This window comes from Onychomys torridus, chromosome 12, assembly GCF_903995425.1.
Source record: "Onychomys torridus chromosome 12, mOncTor1.1, whole genome shotgun sequence".
NCBI lineage: Eukaryota > Metazoa > Chordata > Mammalia > Rodentia > Cricetidae > Onychomys > Onychomys torridus.
Genome location: NC_050454.1, coordinates 2,163,377 through 2,184,891, shown reverse-complemented (window position 1 = coordinate 2,184,891; position 21,515 = coordinate 2,163,377). Strand labels below are relative to the sequence as shown.

The following is a 21,515-nucleotide window of genomic DNA, read 5'->3' as shown; positions in this document are numbered from 1 at the left end:
ACCTTATACATTTAGAGGACTATCCACACCTGAATCACAAACTGAACATGACTGGGCAATGGTGTTCTATGTGTACTATTAATCTGAGTCACATGTACAGGCAAGAGATGGGCTAAAAAGTAAGAGAGCAAAGAACTGACAGTTAAATTACACACTAACTCACTCGTCCCCCGGGCCTTGGCCACCTACCTTCCTGGTACAGGGTAGTGTCCAAACAGTACCTGCTAAGACCTTCTGCAGCCCTGCTTTGAGATCCAAGCCTTACGGGTTCTGATGTACTAACACCTGCAACTGTTTTAGATGCCACAAACCTCAATTTAAGTTTTGGTTTGGGGTTTTTGGAGACAGGGTTTCTCTGTGTAGTCCTGGCTGTCCTGGAACTCACTCTGTAGAATGGACTGGCCTCAAACTCAGAGATTTGCCTGCCTCTGCCTTCCAGGTGCTGGGATCAAAGGTGTGCACCACCACCACCCAGCTTAAGCACTCTTATGTGGCAGACAAAGCAAGAAAATAGGGAAATCTGATCAAATAGATAGTGTATGACTTAAGAAAAAGGACACTACAAGAACAGCAATGGAAAAAAGAAGAGGGGAAAGACATATCTAAAAACCTATACACGGCCAGGCATCACTTTGCAGGCCTATGACCCAATACTTGGAAGCAGAGGGAGAAGGATCAGGAGTTCAAGACCATCCTCAGTTACATAGCACGTTCGGGGCCAGTCTGGGTTACATGAGACCCTGTCCAAAGAAAAGCCAGAATGCCTATGCTTCCCGCCTACAGTTCCTACATAACAAAACCTAGCCAAGAGAGGAAAGAACTCAATAGCAACCTTGGTCACTCCTACAGTCCATGTCAGTGAGAAGATTCTCAAGACTCCCCTTGGTTGTTTTCAATGTTTTTATCTTGTTTTTGTAGTGTCCCTGGTAAGGCAGCATGTCTGTGAAGCCTTGATTTTGACTTCACCTCTACTGAAGGGTTAGAAGCTCTGCAACTGTACACATGGACGGTTTAGGGCGTTTCTTCCTTTCTCTTAACCCCCCATCTTCGTCTATGCAATGTAGAGAACCGTCTGCCACCTTACTGCTTCGCTGAGAGAATAGATCACTAAAGTAAAGCGATATACACAAAGGACCAACTCAATAGGTTTCCACTGAAAACACACAGAATTGTTAACGTAGCAAAGATGGTGGCAGGAGACGGACTGCATATAACATATAATCTACTTTGACGCCACAAAGCTATCTTTCAATTTTCATTCTGCATTTAGACATCCTATTTTTATGGTATGCTAAGCTTGCTATGGGTAACCTGTCTGAATTCGGTAGAATCAGCTAGTCCATGGGAAAAAGAGTGGGTTTCTCCTAACACGGGAGCTAAACATTCTGTAGTCCATATGAATCTGCCCAACTTGGGGAGTGGTCGGCTGAAACAACCTCTTAAACAGTCACAGCTCTGGGTCTCAGTGAAGGGGAAGAGCGCACACAGAGAAAGAAGAGCGGAGGAGGGAACTCAGCCCAGGCCCCTGCTGAGTCGTTAATTTTAAAAGAAAGCTGGCTCTGTTCTCCCCTGCATTCTGGAGCCTCCTCTGTCTAACACTGAAAAAAATGTACTAAATTCATAGTAAAGTCATCCACTTTCACATACAAAGCAGCATGAACTTACGTCTGGTTAACATTGTCAACTTAGTATTTTAAAAGTGTTGACGTTATGAAGGAGGTGATCCAGCCAGGAAATATAAAATGAGACCACTGCTTTTCCCGCATGCTTCACAGAATTTAAAGTTTGAACAACAGATGTCTATGAATAATTCCAGAATTATCAAGTAACACGAATGCAAGTGATTATTGGCAACAATAATACAGTTTAAAAATTAATTAAAAGGACTCTAGGTCCAGAATCACAAAAACACAGAAGCCGGGTAAGGTGACCTGTAATCTCAACACCCAGAAGGATTGCCACAAGGCCAACTTGGTTTACTCAGTGAGTCCCAGAGCAACCAGAAATACAAAGTGATACTTTGTCCTAGAGGAGAAAAAAAAAAAAAAGGCCATTTGCCACTGCAGTGAATTACACTTATTTTATTTATTTATTTATTTTTAGTACTAGATAAGTATCCCTAATCCAAACAACTAAAGTCTAAAGTACTGCAAAATCCAGTCCTTACTGAGCTCCATCAAACTGACATTGCAACACTTTACATTTTTGGAGCATTCCAAATTTTAGATTTTTAGATAGAGATGTTCAAAAGTATAAGCAAATATTCCAAAATACAAAACACTCAAAATCTGAAGCACTCCAGACACCAAGCATTTGGATAAGGAACGCTCAAGGCATACTTTGCTTAGGGTAGACCTCATGATGCGCTTAAAAGGAATGTGAAAAACAGCCATGAAGTCATAAACAATAGCCTAAAATCTAAAGGTGAACATACTTCAAGGGTTCCACAAGGAATCAAATGTACTTATAAGCAGATAAGTCTAACCCTAGCCTGCCAGTAGTCACAGCGCTATTTTTTAATTTGTGTGTGTGCAGGAGGGGATGTTTTTTATTTTATTTTATTTTTATTTGTTTGTTTGTTTTTGAGACAGGTTTCTCTGTGTAGCCCTAGCTGTCCTGGAACTCACTCTGTAGACTCACAGAGGTCCAGCTGCCACCACACCCAGGCTAAGTGCTACTTTTTCTTAACCTGTATTTTCTTACTCACACTGTAATAAGCTCTAGGGCCAAGGGAAAATTCAAAAGGGGACCTCATTATAAAGCATTTATCACATTTGATACAAAATAGTAGATGCACTTTTACCTGAGGGGCTCATACAGCCAAACCTTACTCCTTATATGAACCTTTCTCATTTTTTTGGTTTTTTGAGAGAAGGTTTCTCTGTGTAGTTTTGGTGCCTGTCTTGAATCTTGCTCTGTAGACCAGGCTGGCCTCAAGCTCACAGAGATCCGCCTGCCTCTGCCCCCCAAGTGCTGGGATTAAAGGTGTGTGCCACCGCCACCCGTCTCTGTGAAGCTTTCTAACCAAAGCAACCTGAATCCATCCCATGGCTGACTGGCTATCTTCTAGAATGCTGCTTCTACAAAAGAGTCTGTTCTCTCCTGGGCATGCATGCCACTGTGATGTTAGCGTACTTTAACTGATAGACAAGAGCATAAACAGAGCTGTGGCTGCCGTGAGCACCAGGGCGATGCTTCCGACAAGCCTGGAGAAGGGAGCTGCTCTAAAAAGTATCAAGAAACTGGGTATCAACAAGATAATATTAAATAAAACACTGAGGCAAAGTTTCATTAGAATCTAGATTCTGTACTCATGGATTAACCGACAGGTGCTGAAATTCTATGGAACTCATTATTGATAAAGTTTATGCCAAAAACATGTTGCTGTACACCTCCATTGGCAGACACAAGCTTCAAGAAAAAGCTCAGGGCTGTATTAAAAGGTTGGAGGAAACAGAACATACTGAAAGCTGCCTAAAAGAATTCCATATTTTCAGCTAAAATAAAGCATTGAAAATATGCATACGTTTTTAATTTCCACAATGCCTGTATTAACCAATTTTTAGGTAGCTATTTATTTTTCTTTCGTAAGAAGGCATTAAGTGTAATTGACAATACTCTTTTTCCAATGTTAAAAAGCTGAAAAGAAAAAGAACTATTCATGCATACCAAATTTACTGTACCTTTTCCTTTGGAATCCATGGAGAAAAGATCAAAAGAGAGGGAGAAAAGAAATCAGTTCAAAAGTTCAGAGAAAATGCAGGCATACTCTTTAGGGTGTAAGTGACAGCTTTGTTTATCTATGGGAGTGACAGATGCTGAATAGGATTAAGTGATGCTCCTAGCATTTGTGGTTACAGTCAGGTATTGGTTCTGGGAAAAGAGAAAACATGTAACATTCAAATCATCACACAGCCGTGAACCCAGGTTTCAGTTCAGCGGAAACAAAACATTGCAGAGACCAGCACCAGAGCACACTGAGGGCAAAGGAAATGGAAGAGAAAGGCTGCAGGACGGGGGTACCTTTGTTTACCCCGTGGAGGTCTGCTGGGACTGCACAAGCCTTCCATAAGTACAGGCTACTGTCTTAATGACTCAGACCTGTTTCACAGAGAACCTAACAGTGCTCAGACACAGTTAGTCTTCCTGCGAGGTTTCTGTGATAAACAAAGATTCTTTTTTTTTTTTTTTTTTTGGTTTTTCGAGACAGGGTTTCTCTGTGTAGCTTTGCGCCTTTCCTGGATCTTGCTTGGTAGCCCAGGCTGGCCTCGAACTCACAGAGATCCGCCTGGCTCTGCCTCCCAAGTGCTGGGACTACAGGCGTGCGCCACCACCGCCCGGCTTACAAAGATACTTTTAAAAGGCCAGATCTAACCCAGACTGCTAGTCTAGACACTTCCTGGTGTCTGCCATTTGTTTCTGGGCTTTTTAGCAAATTTTAACGCATTTGTTAGAAAGTATTGTCCAAACATCTGTCACCTACAAACAGGTGAAATTTAACTGTGCTATTAAAACTCAAGGCAAAACCAGATACTCCGGTTCATTGACAGAATGAAGTCTGGCATACTTTCTTTCCTGTGAAGCCATAAGAAAAGGTTATTGTTTCATTGCTTCTACAGGAAAGTTGCTGAGGATCTTAGGAAACCTGCAGGCAGGTCCAAGAAAACGAAGGAGCCAGTATCAAGAATGATGCTCTTCTGTGTTAACACACTTGTCTGTGGGAAGCACCCCGCCCTGACTATAAGCAGTCACACACTCTTCCAACCTCTTGATAAGAAACAGAGAGCGAAGGCAGAGCAGAGGAAAACTAGTGAGAGACAGGAAGGAAGAATGGACATCCACTCTCCTGGCAGATAAACCCAGGCACATACTCTGTCCTCGGCCGGCCTCAGTCCTCTTCTCTGCGGTTCTTCCTGTTCTGCCTCATTTTCCCTCAGGGAAAAGAACGGCTTTAAAGAGTGGAGACTGCTGGTCTAGGGGCCAGAATTACTGAATTCTGAACTTGACTTGGTGTGTGTCACTTAACCTCTGGGTCTCAATCCCTTCATACACTTAAGATTAGAAACACAGACTATGAGACTCTCCCCATGTCTAATGCCCTAATCCCAACTCCCCCCTTAGAGGAGAACAAGGACCTCCCCACCTGCTACAGACCATGCTCGTACAGTTCTCTGGAATTCAATTAGACAAGAACAAAAAAAAAAAAAGCTTTCATGTTCATGTCCCAACCCAAACAGTTCCTCTTGTAGGAATTTTTTCTAAAAAACAATCATATGCAAAAAACAAACAAACAAACAAACCAGAAACAAAACTATATAAGACACTACTGTTTAGAAACAGTGTAGGGGGTTGGGGATTTAGCTCAGTGGTAGAGGGCTTGCCTAGCAAGCACAAGGCCCTGGGTTCGATCCTCAGCTCCACATACAAAAGAAAAAAAAAAAAAAAAAAAGAAACAGTGTAAATGCTTTCCTTAAGTACAAAGCTAATTAAATTTTTATGGATCCATCTGAAAGAACACTGTATATCCTTTAAAATGATGTTCCATGCCTGTACGCTCAACACTGGGAGGCTGAGGCAAGATGACTGCCTCGAGTCTGTGGCCAATCCAGGCCATATAAGCAAGTTCTAGGCAAGCCTAAGCTATACGTCGAGATTCCTCAAATGAACAAAGATGCCCATACAAACATAGAAATGCGTGGGGAGGTGCCCACTGGAGCAAAAAGCTGGCTCTAAATGATCATTGCTCCTCCTTAGGAATATGCCTACAACTATATGCATATGTGAGAGAAGGGCTGGATGGCTAGATGGAAATGCTAAAGATTAGTCCTAGATATTAGAATTTGTTATTTTATATTTTCCAATTTGCACACGTCTATGCTTTATACATTCTGTACTATAGAGACAGATCAATTATACAGGGAAAAAAGATACCGTTTAAAGACTCAATTCTAAAGTTCTCTCTGGGAAATTACAGTTTTGTTTCTCTCCTGCTCTTCAAGAAATAAAACTCCATTATTTAAAATCAACCCCCTTTGAAAAGACTAGGTAGTATAATTATATGTTAAATAAAGCTTTTCAAATAATGGAAAATTTATAAATGGAAAGTCAAATTATTCAGTAACAATAGGAAATATCTAGTTCTTCGCATGGAAGGTAAAAAACGAAGACTCAACAGAGATCAAGCTGCGGTTCTGCTAACAAAGTGCCCTCAAGTAACCCTTAGCCAGCAGCCCTTTCTAATTCCCATCTAGAAGAAACGCAGGTCATGAGACCCAGAGGCAAGCACCCACACACAAAAAGAGCTGAGAATACTATCTGATGGATTTTAAGTGTTTAAAAAGACCAAAATAGTCTGTTTGATACTCAAAAGTAAAAGACTAATGGCACTGATTACTTAGTCTCAGAGAAAAATGAAAAAAAAAAAAAAAAAGCAACTAATTTCTACTATATAATTAAACTATCTGTGCCTTCTTAACTCAGAAAACAAGGTAATTACAGGCTTTTTTTTTTTTTTCAGTTTAGAAAGATTTACAATGGAAATGACTCAGAAACCTGGGGACTCCTTTCCCTGAAGATTCCCTGGACTCAGAATAAGAAATTATTACCACCACTAACCGGAGGGAGACATGTTGACAGGCCTGGGTTCTTTCCAACATTATTCTGTCTAGGTGTACAGAACTCCAGCAGATGTGCTAGCAGCAACACTTACATATTCATAAGGAAGGAAAGAAATGCGCAGGAAGAAGTGAAATGAAGCTGTAAGTCAAGTAGTTTTTAACTTCAAATACCAACTGCTACTTCTTCATGTTTCCCTCGTGTCCTTGAAAATCAAGTCTACCGTATGAAAATGTAATTAAAGGACATTATAAAGCCTAAAAGGAATCTTGATATTTAAAATAAAAAGTGATGATAAATTACCAAATACTAAAGCCAATCCATGAGATGTACCCACCGCTATCAGACTGGACACTGCCTGGAAACAAGAGAGAAAATGATCAGTGTTGAATTGGCTAGCCTGCCTTCCTCTAGGCACCAGCTCACGCACCAACCACTAAAATACGGAATTTTATCCAGAAAGCAACACGAGAAATCAAACTCAGGGCATCTTTACTTCTAAGGGTTCCTCTAAATTTAAGAGAAACGTTATCAATCTTTTAATTCTATATACGAACTATATCATTTGACATCCTTTACAGCAATGGTTCTCAACCTATGGGTCACAGCCCCTTTGGTAAATCTCTATCTCTAAAAATATTTACATTACAATTCATAACAGTAGCAAAATTATAGTTATGAAATAACAATGAAAATTATTTTATGGTTACCACAACATGAGGAACTGTGTTAAAAGGTCACAGCATTAGGAAAGTTGAGAACCACTGCTTTAAAGCAACTTTAAAATTAAAAAAAAAAAAAAAAAGAAAAAAAACCCGCCTCTCTGGCCAGCTGAAGAGGTACTTATGTGGGCGTCCTAGCAATGTGGAGGGGTGAGAATACTTTTCTCCAGTTTATCACCAGCAGGCAAAAGACACCAGAATGTAGCACCTGAGCCCGCTTCTTCACCAGTGACTGAGGAGAAAGCCACATACAGCTGAGGGAAACCAGAAGGCAGATCCTTCATGCACTTTCAAGCCTCCTCTGGCTTGCCACTCCAGATACTATCTACAGCCTTGGCCCTGGAGTCCATAGCTGTGGAATGTGTCTTAGCAGAGTGAGCTCACTCAATATCATTCTAGTTGTTACAGACTGGGGAACACAGCTCATAGGGAACCTCAAGCTGGAAAGGCCTGTTTCCATCACCTGTTCTCAAGCAAAAGCCTGAGAGCTCAGCAATAAAGTAGAAAAATCAAAATGAGCAAGTTTTAAACCTGATTACTGAGAGTAAAATGATTTAAGAAGTTATCATAATAACATGGGATATTTTAATAATAAACCTGAGAACTCAGTAAAATTAAAATCCTTACCTTGAGGGGTTAAAGGTATACTTACAATTGCTGTGGGCAAGCCAGCATCTACTTTGTCCTGAAAGAGATTTTAAAACAGAAGAATCTGAGAAGCCATTGGTACTGAGAGTAAGCGGCCAGCCTCTTTTGAAGCACTCTGGGACCTGAACAGCTTAGGTAGGACATACACCCTCCTTCTCCCTCTCTCACAAGAGCTGCAGACATCAAAACAGGAGCCAGAGAGGAGACTGTTTTATTTCACTAATCAGGTGCTGACTAAGGATGGAAATTTAAAGAAGAAAGTTTGTTTCCCATACTGTAAAAAGACTAAAGTCCTACAGGACCAAAACGGGAGAATCAAAGATTCAAGAAAAGGAGTACTCTCTGAAGGCACCCCACCTCTGCGTGGGGGACGCTCCCCTCCAGTAGATTAACTCCAGTGACTAAAGGAAGCCCATCAGGGAACAGTGAGTCCATTCTCAAACAAGCCAAACATCAAGTACCATTCAGCTCCTCGCCAGTAACTAAGATGTCAAAGTCGCCTAACTGTTCTGACTGATCTCCACCTGTTCAGGAAAACAGCAAGTGCTGCTCTATTTATCCTAACACACACATCCTGTAGACAAATTAAATGCAAAGCATGCTATACTGGTGTCTACCCGGGGCTTAAGTGGCTTTAAGTCGTAACAACAGCTTGTGGTGATGCAGAACTGTGACCTGGCGTGTCGAGGGGGACACAGGCCTGCTATGAATATGTGCTATGCGGTTTGCATTCTGTTCCACACAGAGAAAAGCAGGGATGAGGGTGCAGATGAAAATCATAAACTACAAACATTCAAAGGGATGTAAAAGCCATCTGACTTCCAAAGCACCAAGGACAGATGTGGGGCACTTTAGCATCAGAACTGGGATTTTCCTGGGGGTGGGGCAGGGAAGTGAGGGAGAAGAGTGTGGGGACAGGTCACGTAAAAGTAAATATTAGAAGATGCCATAAGGAAGCCTGCGTTTTGTATGCTAATTTTAACACACTCTTAAAGTTGAGATGAATGGGGAGCACGCAGAGACACAGTGCCACAGCTGAGTGGAAGCAAGGCGAGGGAGTGGGGGAGAGGGAAGGGGGGGGGGGGGAGGGACGGAGTTCATTAAGGTACCGGACTGGTGACAACTGTGACGGAGCACAGGAGCACGGTTAGTGGCCACACTCTGTGACTGTCACCTGGGATGCTAACTAGAATGCAGACCCCTCTGCTGCTCCACTAACAATCCAGAAGGGGTGGGTGAGCTCCAAGAAGCTGCAATTTAACAGTCACCCCAGGAGAGTCCGGCACAGTGGACATGTTTTTATAATAATAATAATAATAATAATAATAATAATAATAATAATAATAATAAAAACATGTGCTGAGGCCTCTATAGTAGCCTAAGTTCATCCTTAAAATGATAAATTCCTTAAAAAAAAAAAACAAACCTAATTTGAATCAATTTTGAATATAGTCATATGTCATATTACTTTGAAAAGGATCCCAAAATTAAGCAATAAAACTCAAAAAATTCATGTTTCCTAAGTGTTTTTCATTCATGGACTCCAAAGTCAAGATGATCAGGTCCAAGCAAGTCTGATAACATCACTGTCCACAAGGCTGAAGGCACAAGTGATCAACTAGTCAGGAAAAATATCCCAAACAGAATTAGCTTTCCATGTTAACAAACCACCGTCACGGAAAAGCATGCAACTTAAATCGAGCTGGTAATCCAAGGTTCGGAAAGCATCGCATCATGCCTGGCATAGGAAGAGCAGTGTTATCTGGACATGCCGATGCAGCTTGGCCAGAGCAATGCAGAACAAGCAGGGTGCACACACTCTGGGGTTATTGGCCAGAGCAATGCAGAGCTAGCAGGGTGCACACACTCTGGAGTTATTATTAGAACTGCCTCCTCATCCTCCAGAAAGAACAGGTTTCTCTAATCAGCGCTCGGTGTCTGAGTTCTAGTTCAGTCTTCATTATCCAAAATATTTCTTAAACTGCACAGGTGGGTCAAATGACTGCTCTGGTCCATCTTGATTGGGAAAGGGATAAATTTCATCACCTACATAAGGATTAGATTCAGAAAATGTCATGGAAACATGATCCTCAACAGGTGGTTTCCATTCTGGCCTATATGAGCTCCTCTCCTCCAAAAGGAGGAAGGCACTGCCTACTCTCCGCTGCTGGCCATCTCTCTGGCTCGCATCACGTCTGGTGCCGTGTGCACCGGCTGGGTCAGCACACAGCTGCCCGGGATGACCGCTAGCTCCTCTCCGCAAAGGAGCCTCCTCTAGAACTGAAAATAAACACAGCCGATGTCCCGACGCCTACCGTCTTGCCCTCTCACTCTCTTGAAAAGCAACTTTCATTTCTTGTGCAAATCCAATATGTAAAATGTTAAACACCATGGAAAGAGCACGAGACAGCATCGAGGTGCCTGCTGCCACCATTACACTGTCATCCTCATCGTATACAGAACTACTGAATTCAGAAGATAGACGTAACACCCTAAACAAAAGTGTGAGCTGTGGGGTCAAGAAGAGTGTGCTGAGTGCACTAAACATGTTTGCACACTCCCCCAGTGTTGTAAGACATTTTTACAAAGACCCCAAATACGCCATCGCAGCCACTGGACAACAGCCCCATTCACCTGTGCCGCCTCCCTTCACTGCGGCGCCTCCCCCCCTGAGCTGCCTTCCAAGACGTGTCAGTTATTTTTAAATCGTTTGGTTAGAATCCTGACCAATCATCTGGTCATATGAACGCAAGGGCAAGGGAGATGGCGTCTCTGCCTGCTGACACGCTTCACTCGGGCACACTGCAGTGCTCACAGACCTTTAACTCTCATGACCACACTAATTCCTACGTCAAGATGTGGAGCCATGTCTTACGAGTCAAAAACAGTCGGAAAAACCATCAAAGCCAGACTGTATTTCTCTTAAGCTCTGAGGCAAGGGAAGAGCTGGGCTCTGTCCATGCGCATTCCTACTTCATGCCACTACATGCCGTCAAACTGCAGGAGGACAGACACTCACAGCTGCAGACGCGATCTGTGCAGATATGCCCTTCAGAAGTGAGTGCCGCATGACCGACCCGTGCAGTGAGAAGGGATCGGGCACCCTCTTCTTCCTGAGAGACAGAGAGGACAAAATAGTTAGCAGAGGGTTGAGAAGGCAGATCCCAAGGCTCTGAAAGAAGAAAACACTTTAAAAGTAGAAAATAACACTGTTATTATCAATAATTATAATAATTATCAAGAATTATTATTCTTAACTGTTATAAAGAGATGTATAAAAATTGAACAGACCACCTTTCAGATGTGTTCTAACCCACCTCGAGGCTCAGAGTTTGAAGCAAGAAAATAACTAACATTCTTCTTCCATTGCTCAACATGTTCCCTGCCCACCTGACACAGGATCGGGGTCTCCTGCCGAGGACTCTGCATCACCCCACTTGCCTCACGACCTCTGCCCTCGCTCGTCACTCGCTCCTACTTATGGCTCCTTTCCCTTATCTTCCTCACCCCCACCGAGAGAGGAATCCTTAAACTTTTACCAAAAATTAATCAGTGTATGCCCATTCTGACTAAAAATGTGCTCTGCTGATCCAAAATCAAGGAAGTCACGGGTCCTACTACCAGGATCCCGCAGCCTAGCGGGAGGGGCTGGTAAGCAGCGTGTAAATAGGAAAGTACAGACCAGAAGTGTGAATGCCGTGCAAACAGAAGGTATCCTGTTTACTGGGGGATATGTGGCACAGCTACTGGAAAAGAGACGTCTAATCTGCCTGGGCACAGGGTGGGGCAGAGTGAGGACAAATGGGCAGAGACTGCATGGGCATGTGAAAGTGCTGGGAGACAGGCTCGGAGGGGGAGGCAGCGCCTGGGCTGACCCCACACCAAGGACGGTCGACTATCACGTCCCAGTCCCACCCAACTCATGCCCAGTGAGCCACATGCAGCCCAGGGGAGCTAGGAACACAGTTCAACACTAAGTCAGGAGCTTGTTTAACTCTTACAAGGTGTGTGTGTGTGTGTGTGTGTGTGTGTGTGTGTGTGTGTGTGTGAGAGAGAGAGAGAGAGAGAGAGAGAGAGAGATTTTTTCGTTTTAACTAAACTCAAGTGTGAGCCTGTGACAGTATCTAAAGCTCAGACACACCCGGTAGGCAGTAAGAGAACACCGTCACTTTTAGACAGGGCATGCAGGTCATCAAAACATTCATCTGTTTGTAAGACGGTGTGATGCGGAGGTGAACACACCTCCAGGGATCCCTGTCCCAAGATGGCACCTAAGAAGACAGCCTGACACCGGAAATATCTAAGGGAAAGAGTGCAGGTCACGTGGTCAGCATTCAAGTCGACTTACACGTGGGTTCTACAAAGCATTTTACACCATGCTTTCTCCGCTTCTCTCCTCTTCATGTTCTCCCCAAGAATTTGGAAGATGAAATGCAGCCGAGACTGAAGTTATTTAGAGTTCCAAGTCTTCCCCCCCTCATCTTTAATCATCATTGATGATCCCCTCTGAACCTACTCCAGGAAGTGAAGAGTTCTGCAGATGGATGTGGGGGATGGTCGCAATGCACCATGGAGACAGATTTTCCATAATCAAAGTGGACTGCGCCATGGAGACACTGGCTTTAAATGATCAAGTTAGACTGCACCGTAGAGAGTGACTCTGAATAATCATGAGTTTCATCCATAGACAAGCATGAGTCCCTAGCTTCTTACCTCTTTAAGTTGGCCCTGTCGCCGCTGTCTGAGCTGGCCACAGATGAGGTGTCATAGGAGTGGGAATCAATGGTGTCGATGTTGAGCAGTGTAGGGTCCTCAAGAACAAAAGACTCATCTTCATCATCCGTCTGAGATGAAAGAAGACACGGTCATGAACTCAGGACTCCAAGCACGCCCCAGGACAAGTGAGCCGGGCACTGCTGGTCTCCACAGCACCCCTCTTCCAGCTTCTGCTTCCCCTCCCCTCCCCTGCACTCTCAAGCATGCACAATGTCAGCTCCGCACAGAGATCACTCTTTTTTTTCTTTTAAAGATTTATTTACTTATTTATTTATTTATATGTACACAGAAGAGGGCACCAGACCTCATTACAGATGGTTGTGAGCCACCATGTGGGTGCTGGGAATTGAACTCAGGACCTCTGGAAGAACAGTTGGTGCTCTTAACCTCTGAGCCATCTTTCCAGCCCCCCAGAGATCACTCTTAAAGAGTTCACAGCAGGAAGAAGCAGGAACCTCTGTGCTGGTCATTGTTAGCTAAGGAGGATTTTACACCCAAGCCTGCAGATGTGCTTCACTGGTGAGCCGACAGGCAATGGCCAATCAGAAGAAAACCAGTGTCCACCGTGAAAGTGAGACAGGTACACAAAAGAAAGGCATTCTGGGGGGAAAACATGACCAGAAACCTGACTTCGTACTGGGGGGTATTAGGGGTAAAGGAAGCTGCCATAAATGGCAGGGGTACACCAACAGAAACCGAAGAGGGTCTGGGAGGATGAACCAGAGGCCACTCTGTGAAAGGCACTGTTTTCATCAGGTTTGGGAGGCAGCAGGGCCTGTGGCAGCCTTGTCTGCCCACTGTCTCTACAGTACCTGCTACAGGCCCGCATGCAACAGCACTCACTCACTCACTCAACTAGAATACTATCTACAGCAGGCAGTGGGAGGGTGTTGAGACTTGAAAGCAGCAGAGACTAGATGGGACTGTGTTTTAGGAGATAAATGGGGCCACGTGCTGAATGAAAGGGGAGGGAGAGCTGTGGCAGGGAAGTGTTACGAACCAGTTAGAGGGCATGTGAATACAATGAAGGAGAAGAGAGCCCAGCTGAGGAACCCAGAGGCCAAGGGAGACCGAGGAAGGAGACATTACTGAGCAAAACTCAAGCCCCTGATTATTCTTTAAATGAGGGGGAGGGGGCTGGAAAGGTAAAGGAAATGTCAAAGAAGATTCTGAAATGTCTGTCTGCAGGGACCTGGCACAGGTGACAGTCTTGACCTTCAGCCACCAACAGCAGACAAAGGAGGTGAGGAGCTGGCTTGTAAGCTGCCTCTGAACCAAGAACAACGCCTCCTGGCACTCTCAACTCCCAGGGAATGCCATCTCCATTCACTACCTCCACTTTCTCCATTCACTCTGAGCTCTGACTACCAATGCTGCCAAAGGCACTAGCCACCACCCACGTTTAGTCAGCATGTCCTCTGTGCCTCAGTTTCCCTACTGGCAAACATTCTCTCTCCTTGGTTCCCCAAAGAAGTGCCTTTCCCTGTTTATGTGGGCCCTTGAGGGTCCCCTTTCCTAACTTCTCCTCAGCCCGCCATTCCACGCTGTTAACCCTCAGGAAGATCTGTAGCTCTCTTCTCCTGCTCCTCAGACACTCCCTAGCTAAGCAAGCTTTTTCATAACCGCAGCTTTAAGTGCCATGTGGTAATGGCTCTGAAATCTGTCTTCGACATCAACATTAGTCTATAATTCCACTACATTCCAGAAGTCTCCACCACACGTAAGTCTGCTAAGAACGAGTTTGTACTTGGCAAGGAGACAGTTACTTGAGAACTGTAAAAGACTGTAGCAATTGCTGTAGGAAAAGGAAATGATTTGGAAATAAGAACAGCAAAGCAAAGGTCATAAGCAAGAGAGTCAATCAAAGCCTTATTTGATTTTCTTAAGTAGCCTGGACACATAATTAAATAAAACAGACCACCTGAGAAAGGCCAGGCTTGCAGGAAGACTGAAAGAAAAAGTGAAGGAAATCAAAGAACTGAGAAAGTCAAGAGGAATTTAAAACTACTGCTACACAGTAAAGATATCAACTTTCCCCAAACTGTGTAAAATCCACAGGCTCTTATCAAGTTGAGCAGACTTGTGCATGCCCCTGAACCTCGCGAGACTTCAGTCTCAACAGCAACCACAGAGCTCAGACACCTCAAGTGCTGGGTGTCAAGGCCTGTGTTCGTTTTGTTTGTTTACTGACATGGTATTTTAGAGTTGTGAGTGAGTGAGTGAGTGAGTGAGTGAGTGAGTGTGTGTGTGTGTGTGTGTGTGTGTGTGTGTCTGCCTGCCTGTCTGTCTGTGTAAATGTTTGTCTGCAAGTCTGTACAACCTGGACATGCAGTGTCTGCAGAGACAAGAAAGCAGCATCCCCTGGAACTGGAGTTATAGACAGTTGTGAGTCACCATGTAGGTGCTGGGAATCGAACCTGGGTCCTCTGCAAGTGCAGCAAGTGTTCATAAGCACTGAACCAACTCTCCAGCTCCATACTTACTTTTTTTTGAGACAGGGTCTCATGTAGCCTAGGCTAGCTGGCCTTGAGCTCCCTATGCAGCTGAAAAGGCCCTTGAACTCCTGATGCTCCTCTGCTTCAGCTTCCCAAGTCCCTTCTTCCCCTCCTCCCCTCCTCCCCTCCTCTTCTCTCCTTAACTTCTAGCTTTCTCTGTATGTGTGCACATGTGCGTGTACAATTGTGTGTGTGTGTGTGTCTGTCTGTCTGTCTGTTTGCATGTGTGTTGCTGGTGATGAAACCCAGGGCCTCACATGCTAGGCATGTGTTCTACCACTGAGCTACATTCCCAGACTTAAGATCTAAAGTCTCAATCCATAGAATGTGATAATGAGATATTAGGGCAGCCACAGACAGACCAATTAAATCAGATTCCCACATATATGTGACACCAAGAATATTCTTTCCAGGAAATGATATCAGATCATCCTCATATTAATAGAAACAGAAAAAAATTACAGATGAAATACAGATCTAAATATGAGAGGAAATACAATAAAGATTTTGGAATACATAAGATAATAAGATCCTGGCCTCAGAATTGGCAACATTTTCTTAAACACAGGAAATATAAATAACTAATCACAATGGGAAAGTCTAAAAAGATGAACTATGTTAATAACCTCCAGGCATCAAATGAAGCCATCAGTGGTATAAAAGATTCAGAATGAAAGAAGAGACTTCAATAAATATATCTAAGATAGGGTAGTGAGTTGCACGGCATATATAAAAAACTCCCAGGCTGGAGAAATGGCTCAGTGATTAAGAGCAGTGGCTACTCTTCCAGATCATGAGTTCAACTCCCAGCAACCACATGGTGGCTCACAACCATCTGTAACAGGATCCGATGTCCTGCTCTGCTATGCAGATATGACAGCACTAATATACATAAAATAAATTGAAAGAAAGAAAAAAAGAGAGGAAGGGAGGGAGGGAGGGAGAGAGGGAGGGAGGGAGGGAGGGAGGAAGGAAGGAAGGAAGGAAGGAAGCAAGCAAGCAAGCAAGCAAGCAAGCCAGCCTTTCACAAAAGATATCCAAATGGCCAAAACCTACTTGGAGGTATCCAAAGACTCAACAGTTAACAGGTGTATAAACAACCAGACATCTCACCACTTGATGTCTCAAACATTTCTCCTAAAGAATATATTAAAAGAATATTGTGGGATATTTGTACATTGTGTGAAAAGGTATTGCTGTGATTGGTTTAATAAAAAGCTGAATGGCCAATAGCTTGGCAGGAGGTAGAGGTGGGTGTTTTGTTTGGTTTGGTTTTTTTGAGACAGGGTTTCTTTGTGTAGCTTTGGTGCCTGTCCTGGAACTCACTCTGTAGACCAGCTGGCCTCAAACTCACAGAGATCCGCCTGCCTTTGCCTCCCGAGTGCTGGGATTAAAGACATGCACCATCACCGAGGGACTTCTGGACAGAGAACTCTGGGAATCTGCATCGCCAGCCAGATGCAGAGGAAGCAGCATGAGCAGTAAAGAGAGATGCAACAGAACGTAGATAAAGATAAATGGGTTCATTTAAGTTTTAAGAGCTAGTAGGACAAGCCTAAGCTAAGGCCAATCTTTCATAATTAATAATAAGTCTGTGTCATTTGAGAGCTGGCTCACAGGACAGAGAAAGACTCATTACAAAACAACCACTTGAGAGCCCATGACAGTGTTCACAAAAGCTGAGTTACACATGATCACTTCCCAATTCTAGAGGGCATGCACAAGAAAAATGTGAGAATGTAGTTGTGTGTGCACACAAAACAAGATAAAAATATCCTCAGCTGTAACTACACAAATCTCTATAAAGGGTAGGATGAGTATATAAAGAATTAGATGAACAAATATAAAGAATTAGATAAGACATATAAAGAATTACAGAGGAATGAACTGTTACAACAAAAAATGACAGAACCACAGAACAGAGTGCCAGAGAAAATAAGTCAGAGATACAAGTATGCACACCGTGCATGTGTGCACACACTCTATCCTGTGCGTGAGGTTCAAAGCAGGCAAGTGTGCACGCACTCTATCCTGTGTGAGGTTCAAAGCAGTGCTAGCAGAAGCTGGAGTCACAGTTACTGGAGCAGTGGGTGCTGAAGCCCGGGAGGAGTTTCGGGACAGGCTGTGTGTCTGCCTCTGCATTCTGTTGCACAGACTGTTCAGTCGGGAAGGGGCCTCCGTGCTGTACACTTACGACATGTTCCCATTTCTGCGCACGCACTGCAAGAAGTTCACAAGCTATTCCTGGCTTCCCCACAGCAGAACTGAAGTGAACCCAACGTTACTCTGAGATGGGGGAGATTATGAAAGCAAGGAACAAAGTCATGACAAGGTCAAAGGACAAGTTTACTGGAAGAAAGGGACGGGAAGAGGAAGGTTTAGGATAGAGAACGTAACTTCCAACTTAGAACCTCAGAGGCAATGATTTCCAGGCCTGGTCATGTGATTTCATATCCTAAGTCTTGGGTCCACAACATCTCAGAAGTTTTTATCTTTCCATTTTAAAAACAAACACCTGAGGTCCATTCTTTTCCCAACCTCCCTTCAGGTTGGTATAACTGAACATGATAGAATATACACATATAATATTCTAGAGGAAGCGCTTGTGCTGCCTTTTGGTTTTTTAATCATCTCCTTTAATAACCAGTGATAAGTCTTCACAATGATTTTAGTACTTTTTTGGTGCCCAAGGCGGTCCAAAAGGCACTGGACCCCTTGGAACTGGAGTTAAGGGAGGTTGTAAAACACTGTGGGTGCTGGGAATTGAACCCAGGTCCTCTGCAGAGCAACAAGTGCTCTTGACTACTGAGACTAATGCCCCAGCCCCATAGGAGCATTATTTTTGTTGCCAATATTTAAAGATGTGCAAATAAGGCGGTATAGAGAATCCATTAAAATAACTTCATTTTATGCTCAATAAGATAGCTCAATGACAACGTGATTAAACTATGTTAACCAAACTGGCTAAAATTAACCTCCGCTAATAAAAGATTCTTTGTTAGAAATTAAGTAATCAATAAATTAATACATAAACATTTCACTGTAAGAGATTCTTTCAGAGTACAATGTTACCAATGTAAAAACTGAAAATGTTTTGTCTTAACTATAACATCAAACTGTTAAAAAAAAAAACAAAAAAACAGCCGGGTGGTGGTGGAGCACACCTTTAATCCCAACACTCGGGAGTCAGAGGCAGGTGGATCTCTGTGAGTTTGAGGCCAGCCTGGTCCACAAAGCGAGTTCCAGGAAAGGCTACACAGAGAAACCCTGTCTCAAAAAAACAAAAATAAACAAACAAACAAACAAATAAATAAAAATTGAAAATTAAAAAAAAAAACAGAAGTCAGGGAGATAGCTCAGTGGTAGGGTGCTTGCCCAGAATGCACAAGACCCTAGGTTCAGTCCTCAGCACTGTAAAAAAATAAACTAGAAATCCAAGCCAAACAATGGAGCGACAGTGCTCACAGAGAGTAGTTGGGAAGCTGCATGGTGCTAGCTACAACCTACAGGTGTGTAGGACACAGCTAGAGGTGGGGCTCTCTGAGAGCTAGGAGGCATCAGCAGGGTCTCTGCAGCCTCCTGTCTCAAAAATGTTAAAAAGGTAGCTCAACCTGACCTGGAGGACAGGCCAGCAAGCACATTCCTTCATGGTCTCTGCTCCTGTTTTCAGGTTCCTGCCTTGAGCTCCTGACCAGGCTTTCCTCAGTGATGGATTGCAAAGTGTGAACTAAAATTAACCCTTTCCTAAGCGGCTTCTGTCATAGTGTTGAAGGGACTGTAGGCGGCCTGAACATGGCGAACATGGCTCTGGTGGGCCTTGCCCTTCCCCGTTCCCTCTGCCTTGCTAAACCATAGATTGCATTCCTAAAGCTCGCCACCAAGGTCTGCTCCCTTATTTGTCCCCTTCCTCCTCCTGAGGCTGACCACCAAGGTCCAGCCATCAAAGTACTGAAGTCTAGCAATCAAAAACCCCCTAACTGACAATTAAAATTAAACCTCTCTTTGCAATGAACACTTGCAAGTAGAGATGCATGTACAAAGGGGTTCACATCGTGACTTGTACGGTCGTACTGCAGCTTCCATGACGAGATTTTTAATTTTTTCCCTTTTTAAAAATTTTTTTTAAATTTTATTTTCTTCCTTTTTTCTCTTGAATTTTGTTTTATTGGGGGGTTCAGAGGCAGAGGGCAGATGGGAAGGGACAGGGAATGAATGGGATCAAGATACATAATGTGAAAGACACACAGAATAAAAAAAAAAAATTAAACACCTCATCCTAACATAAGGTTTCCCCCTTTACCTTTATAAACCACCATCTGCCTATGTGCCTGTCTCCTCTCTCCAGAGGTGGCCAGTCCTCCCCCTCTCCTTTGTTCCCTTCCCCTTCTCCTTCATCCTCTGTCTCCTGTCTGTCTTTGTTTCTCATTCCCTGCCCTCTGTCCATCTGGGGCAAATAACTCTCCTTTGTGATGAGAACTTAGTTTCCCTTCAGTGTTTACTAAAGCAAGAGAAATGTAAGTAGGATACCCACCTAGGTCCCAAGGCTGGGTGGAGCAGCACAGACCGTCCTCACTGGGAGCTCACTAGAAGGCCGGAAGATGCACAGGGCACCCTGGCAGTGCCCAGGGTAAGGAGGTGAAGTGACTCATATAAAATGGTTATGGATTACAGAGAGGTAAATAAGGTAGTGCCCACCCACACCATTCCCTTTTAACGCAAGCAACTGGGGTTTTTATGCCGTACCAGACCTGGCTTTTTATTTTTTATTTACTATCCTCTTAACAGCCAGAATCCCAAAACCAACTGGCACTTGCTTCGAAGAAACAATAGTAAGCCATCAGAGATCTGCCTTCCCTCTGTAAGAAGTTTTATTACATGAATGGTGTGATGCTAACCACCGAATGTCTTACAGATCTGAAAAAAGCATCTCAAAGAATAGTTTTTCAAAAAAAAGAAGAAGATGGGTGGGAAGTGGATGAAGTCCTGAGTGAACATGTGAGGAGTGGATGGAGTCCTGAGTGAGTGTGTAAGGAGTGGATGGAGTCCTGAGTGAGTGTGTGAGGATGGAGTCCTGAGTGAGTGTGTGAGGAGTGGATGGAGTCCTGAGTGAGTGTGTAAGGAGTGGATGGAGTCCTGAGTGAGTGTGTAAGGATGGAGTCCTGAGTGAGTGTGTAAGGAGTGGATGGAGTCCTGAGTGAGTGTGTAAGGAGTGGATGGAGTCCTGAGTGTGTGAGGAGTGGATGGAGTCCTGAGTGAGTGTGTGAGGAGTGGATGGAGTCCTGAGTGAGTGTGTAAGGAGTGGATGGAGTCCTGAGTGAGTGTGTGAGGAGTGGATGGAGTCCTGAGTGAGTGTGTGAGGAGTGGATGGAGTCCTGAGTGAATGTGTGAGGAGTGGATGGAGTCCTGAGTGTGTAAGGAGTGGATGGAGTCCTGAGTGAGTGTGTAAGGAGTGGATGGAGTCCTGAGTGAGTGTGTAAGGAGTGGATGGAGTCCTGAGTGAGTGTGTGAGGAGTGGATGGAGTCCTGAGTGAATGTGTGAGGAGTGGATGGAGTCCTGAGTGTGTAAGGAATGATGGAGTCCTGAGTGAGTGTGTAAGGAGTGGATGGAGTCCTGAGTGAGTGGTGTGAGGAGTGGATGGAGTCCTGAGTGAGTGTGTGAGGAGTGGATGGAGTCCTGAGTGAATGTGTGAGGAGTGGATGGAGTCCTGAGGTGTAAGGAATGGATGGAGTCCTGAGTGAGTGTGTAAGGAGTGGATGGAGTCCTGAGTGAGTGTGTAAGGAGTGGATGGAGTCCTGAGTGAGTGTGTGAGGAGTGGATGGAGTCCTGAGTGAATGTGTGAGGAGTGGATGGAGTCCTGAGTGTGTAAGGAATGGATGGAGTCCTGAGTGAGTGTGTAAGGAGTGGATGGAGTCCTGAGTGAGTGTGTGAGGAGTGGATGGAGTCCTGAGTGAGTGTGTGAGGAGTGGATGGAGTCCTGAGTGTGTAAGGAGTGGATGGAGTCCTGAGTGAGTGTGTAAGGAGTGGATGGAGTCCTGAGTGTGTAAGGAGTGGATGGAGTCCTGAGTGAGTGTGTGAGGAGTGGATGGAGTCCTGAGTGAGTTGTGTGAGGAGTGGATGGAGTCCTGAGTGTGTAAGGAGTGGATGAAGTCCTGAGTGAGTGTGTGAGGAGTGGATGGAGTCCTGAGTGAGTGTGTAAGGAGTGGATGGAGTCCTGAGTGAGTGTGTAAGGATGGAGTCCCGAGTGTGTAAGGAGTGGAT

At 44.2% G+C, this 21,515-nt stretch overlaps 1 protein-coding gene across 1 annotated transcript in view; it reads right to left on the bottom strand.

Moving 5' to 3' along the window:
• Nucleotides 1–15,238, bottom strand: part of Vps8 (VPS8 subunit of CORVET complex) — a 203,649-nt gene extending 188,411 nt beyond the window's left edge. The window contains exons 1-6 of the mRNA XM_036204062.1: nucleotides 15,179–15,238; nucleotides 12,699–12,829; nucleotides 11,005–11,098; nucleotides 7,990–8,022; nucleotides 6,919–6,973; nucleotides 3,684–3,689 (exon numbers count right to left, since the gene is read on the bottom strand). Of these exons, the coding sequence (XP_036059955.1) occupies nucleotides 3,684–3,689; nucleotides 6,919–6,973; nucleotides 7,990–8,022; nucleotides 11,005–11,098; nucleotides 12,699–12,829; nucleotides 15,179–15,238 (379 nt within the window). The remainder of the gene's footprint in view (nucleotides 1–3,683; nucleotides 3,690–6,918; nucleotides 6,974–7,989; nucleotides 8,023–11,004; nucleotides 11,099–12,698; nucleotides 12,830–15,178) is intronic.
• Between the last annotated feature and the right edge of the window lie 6,277 nt (nucleotides 15,239–21,515).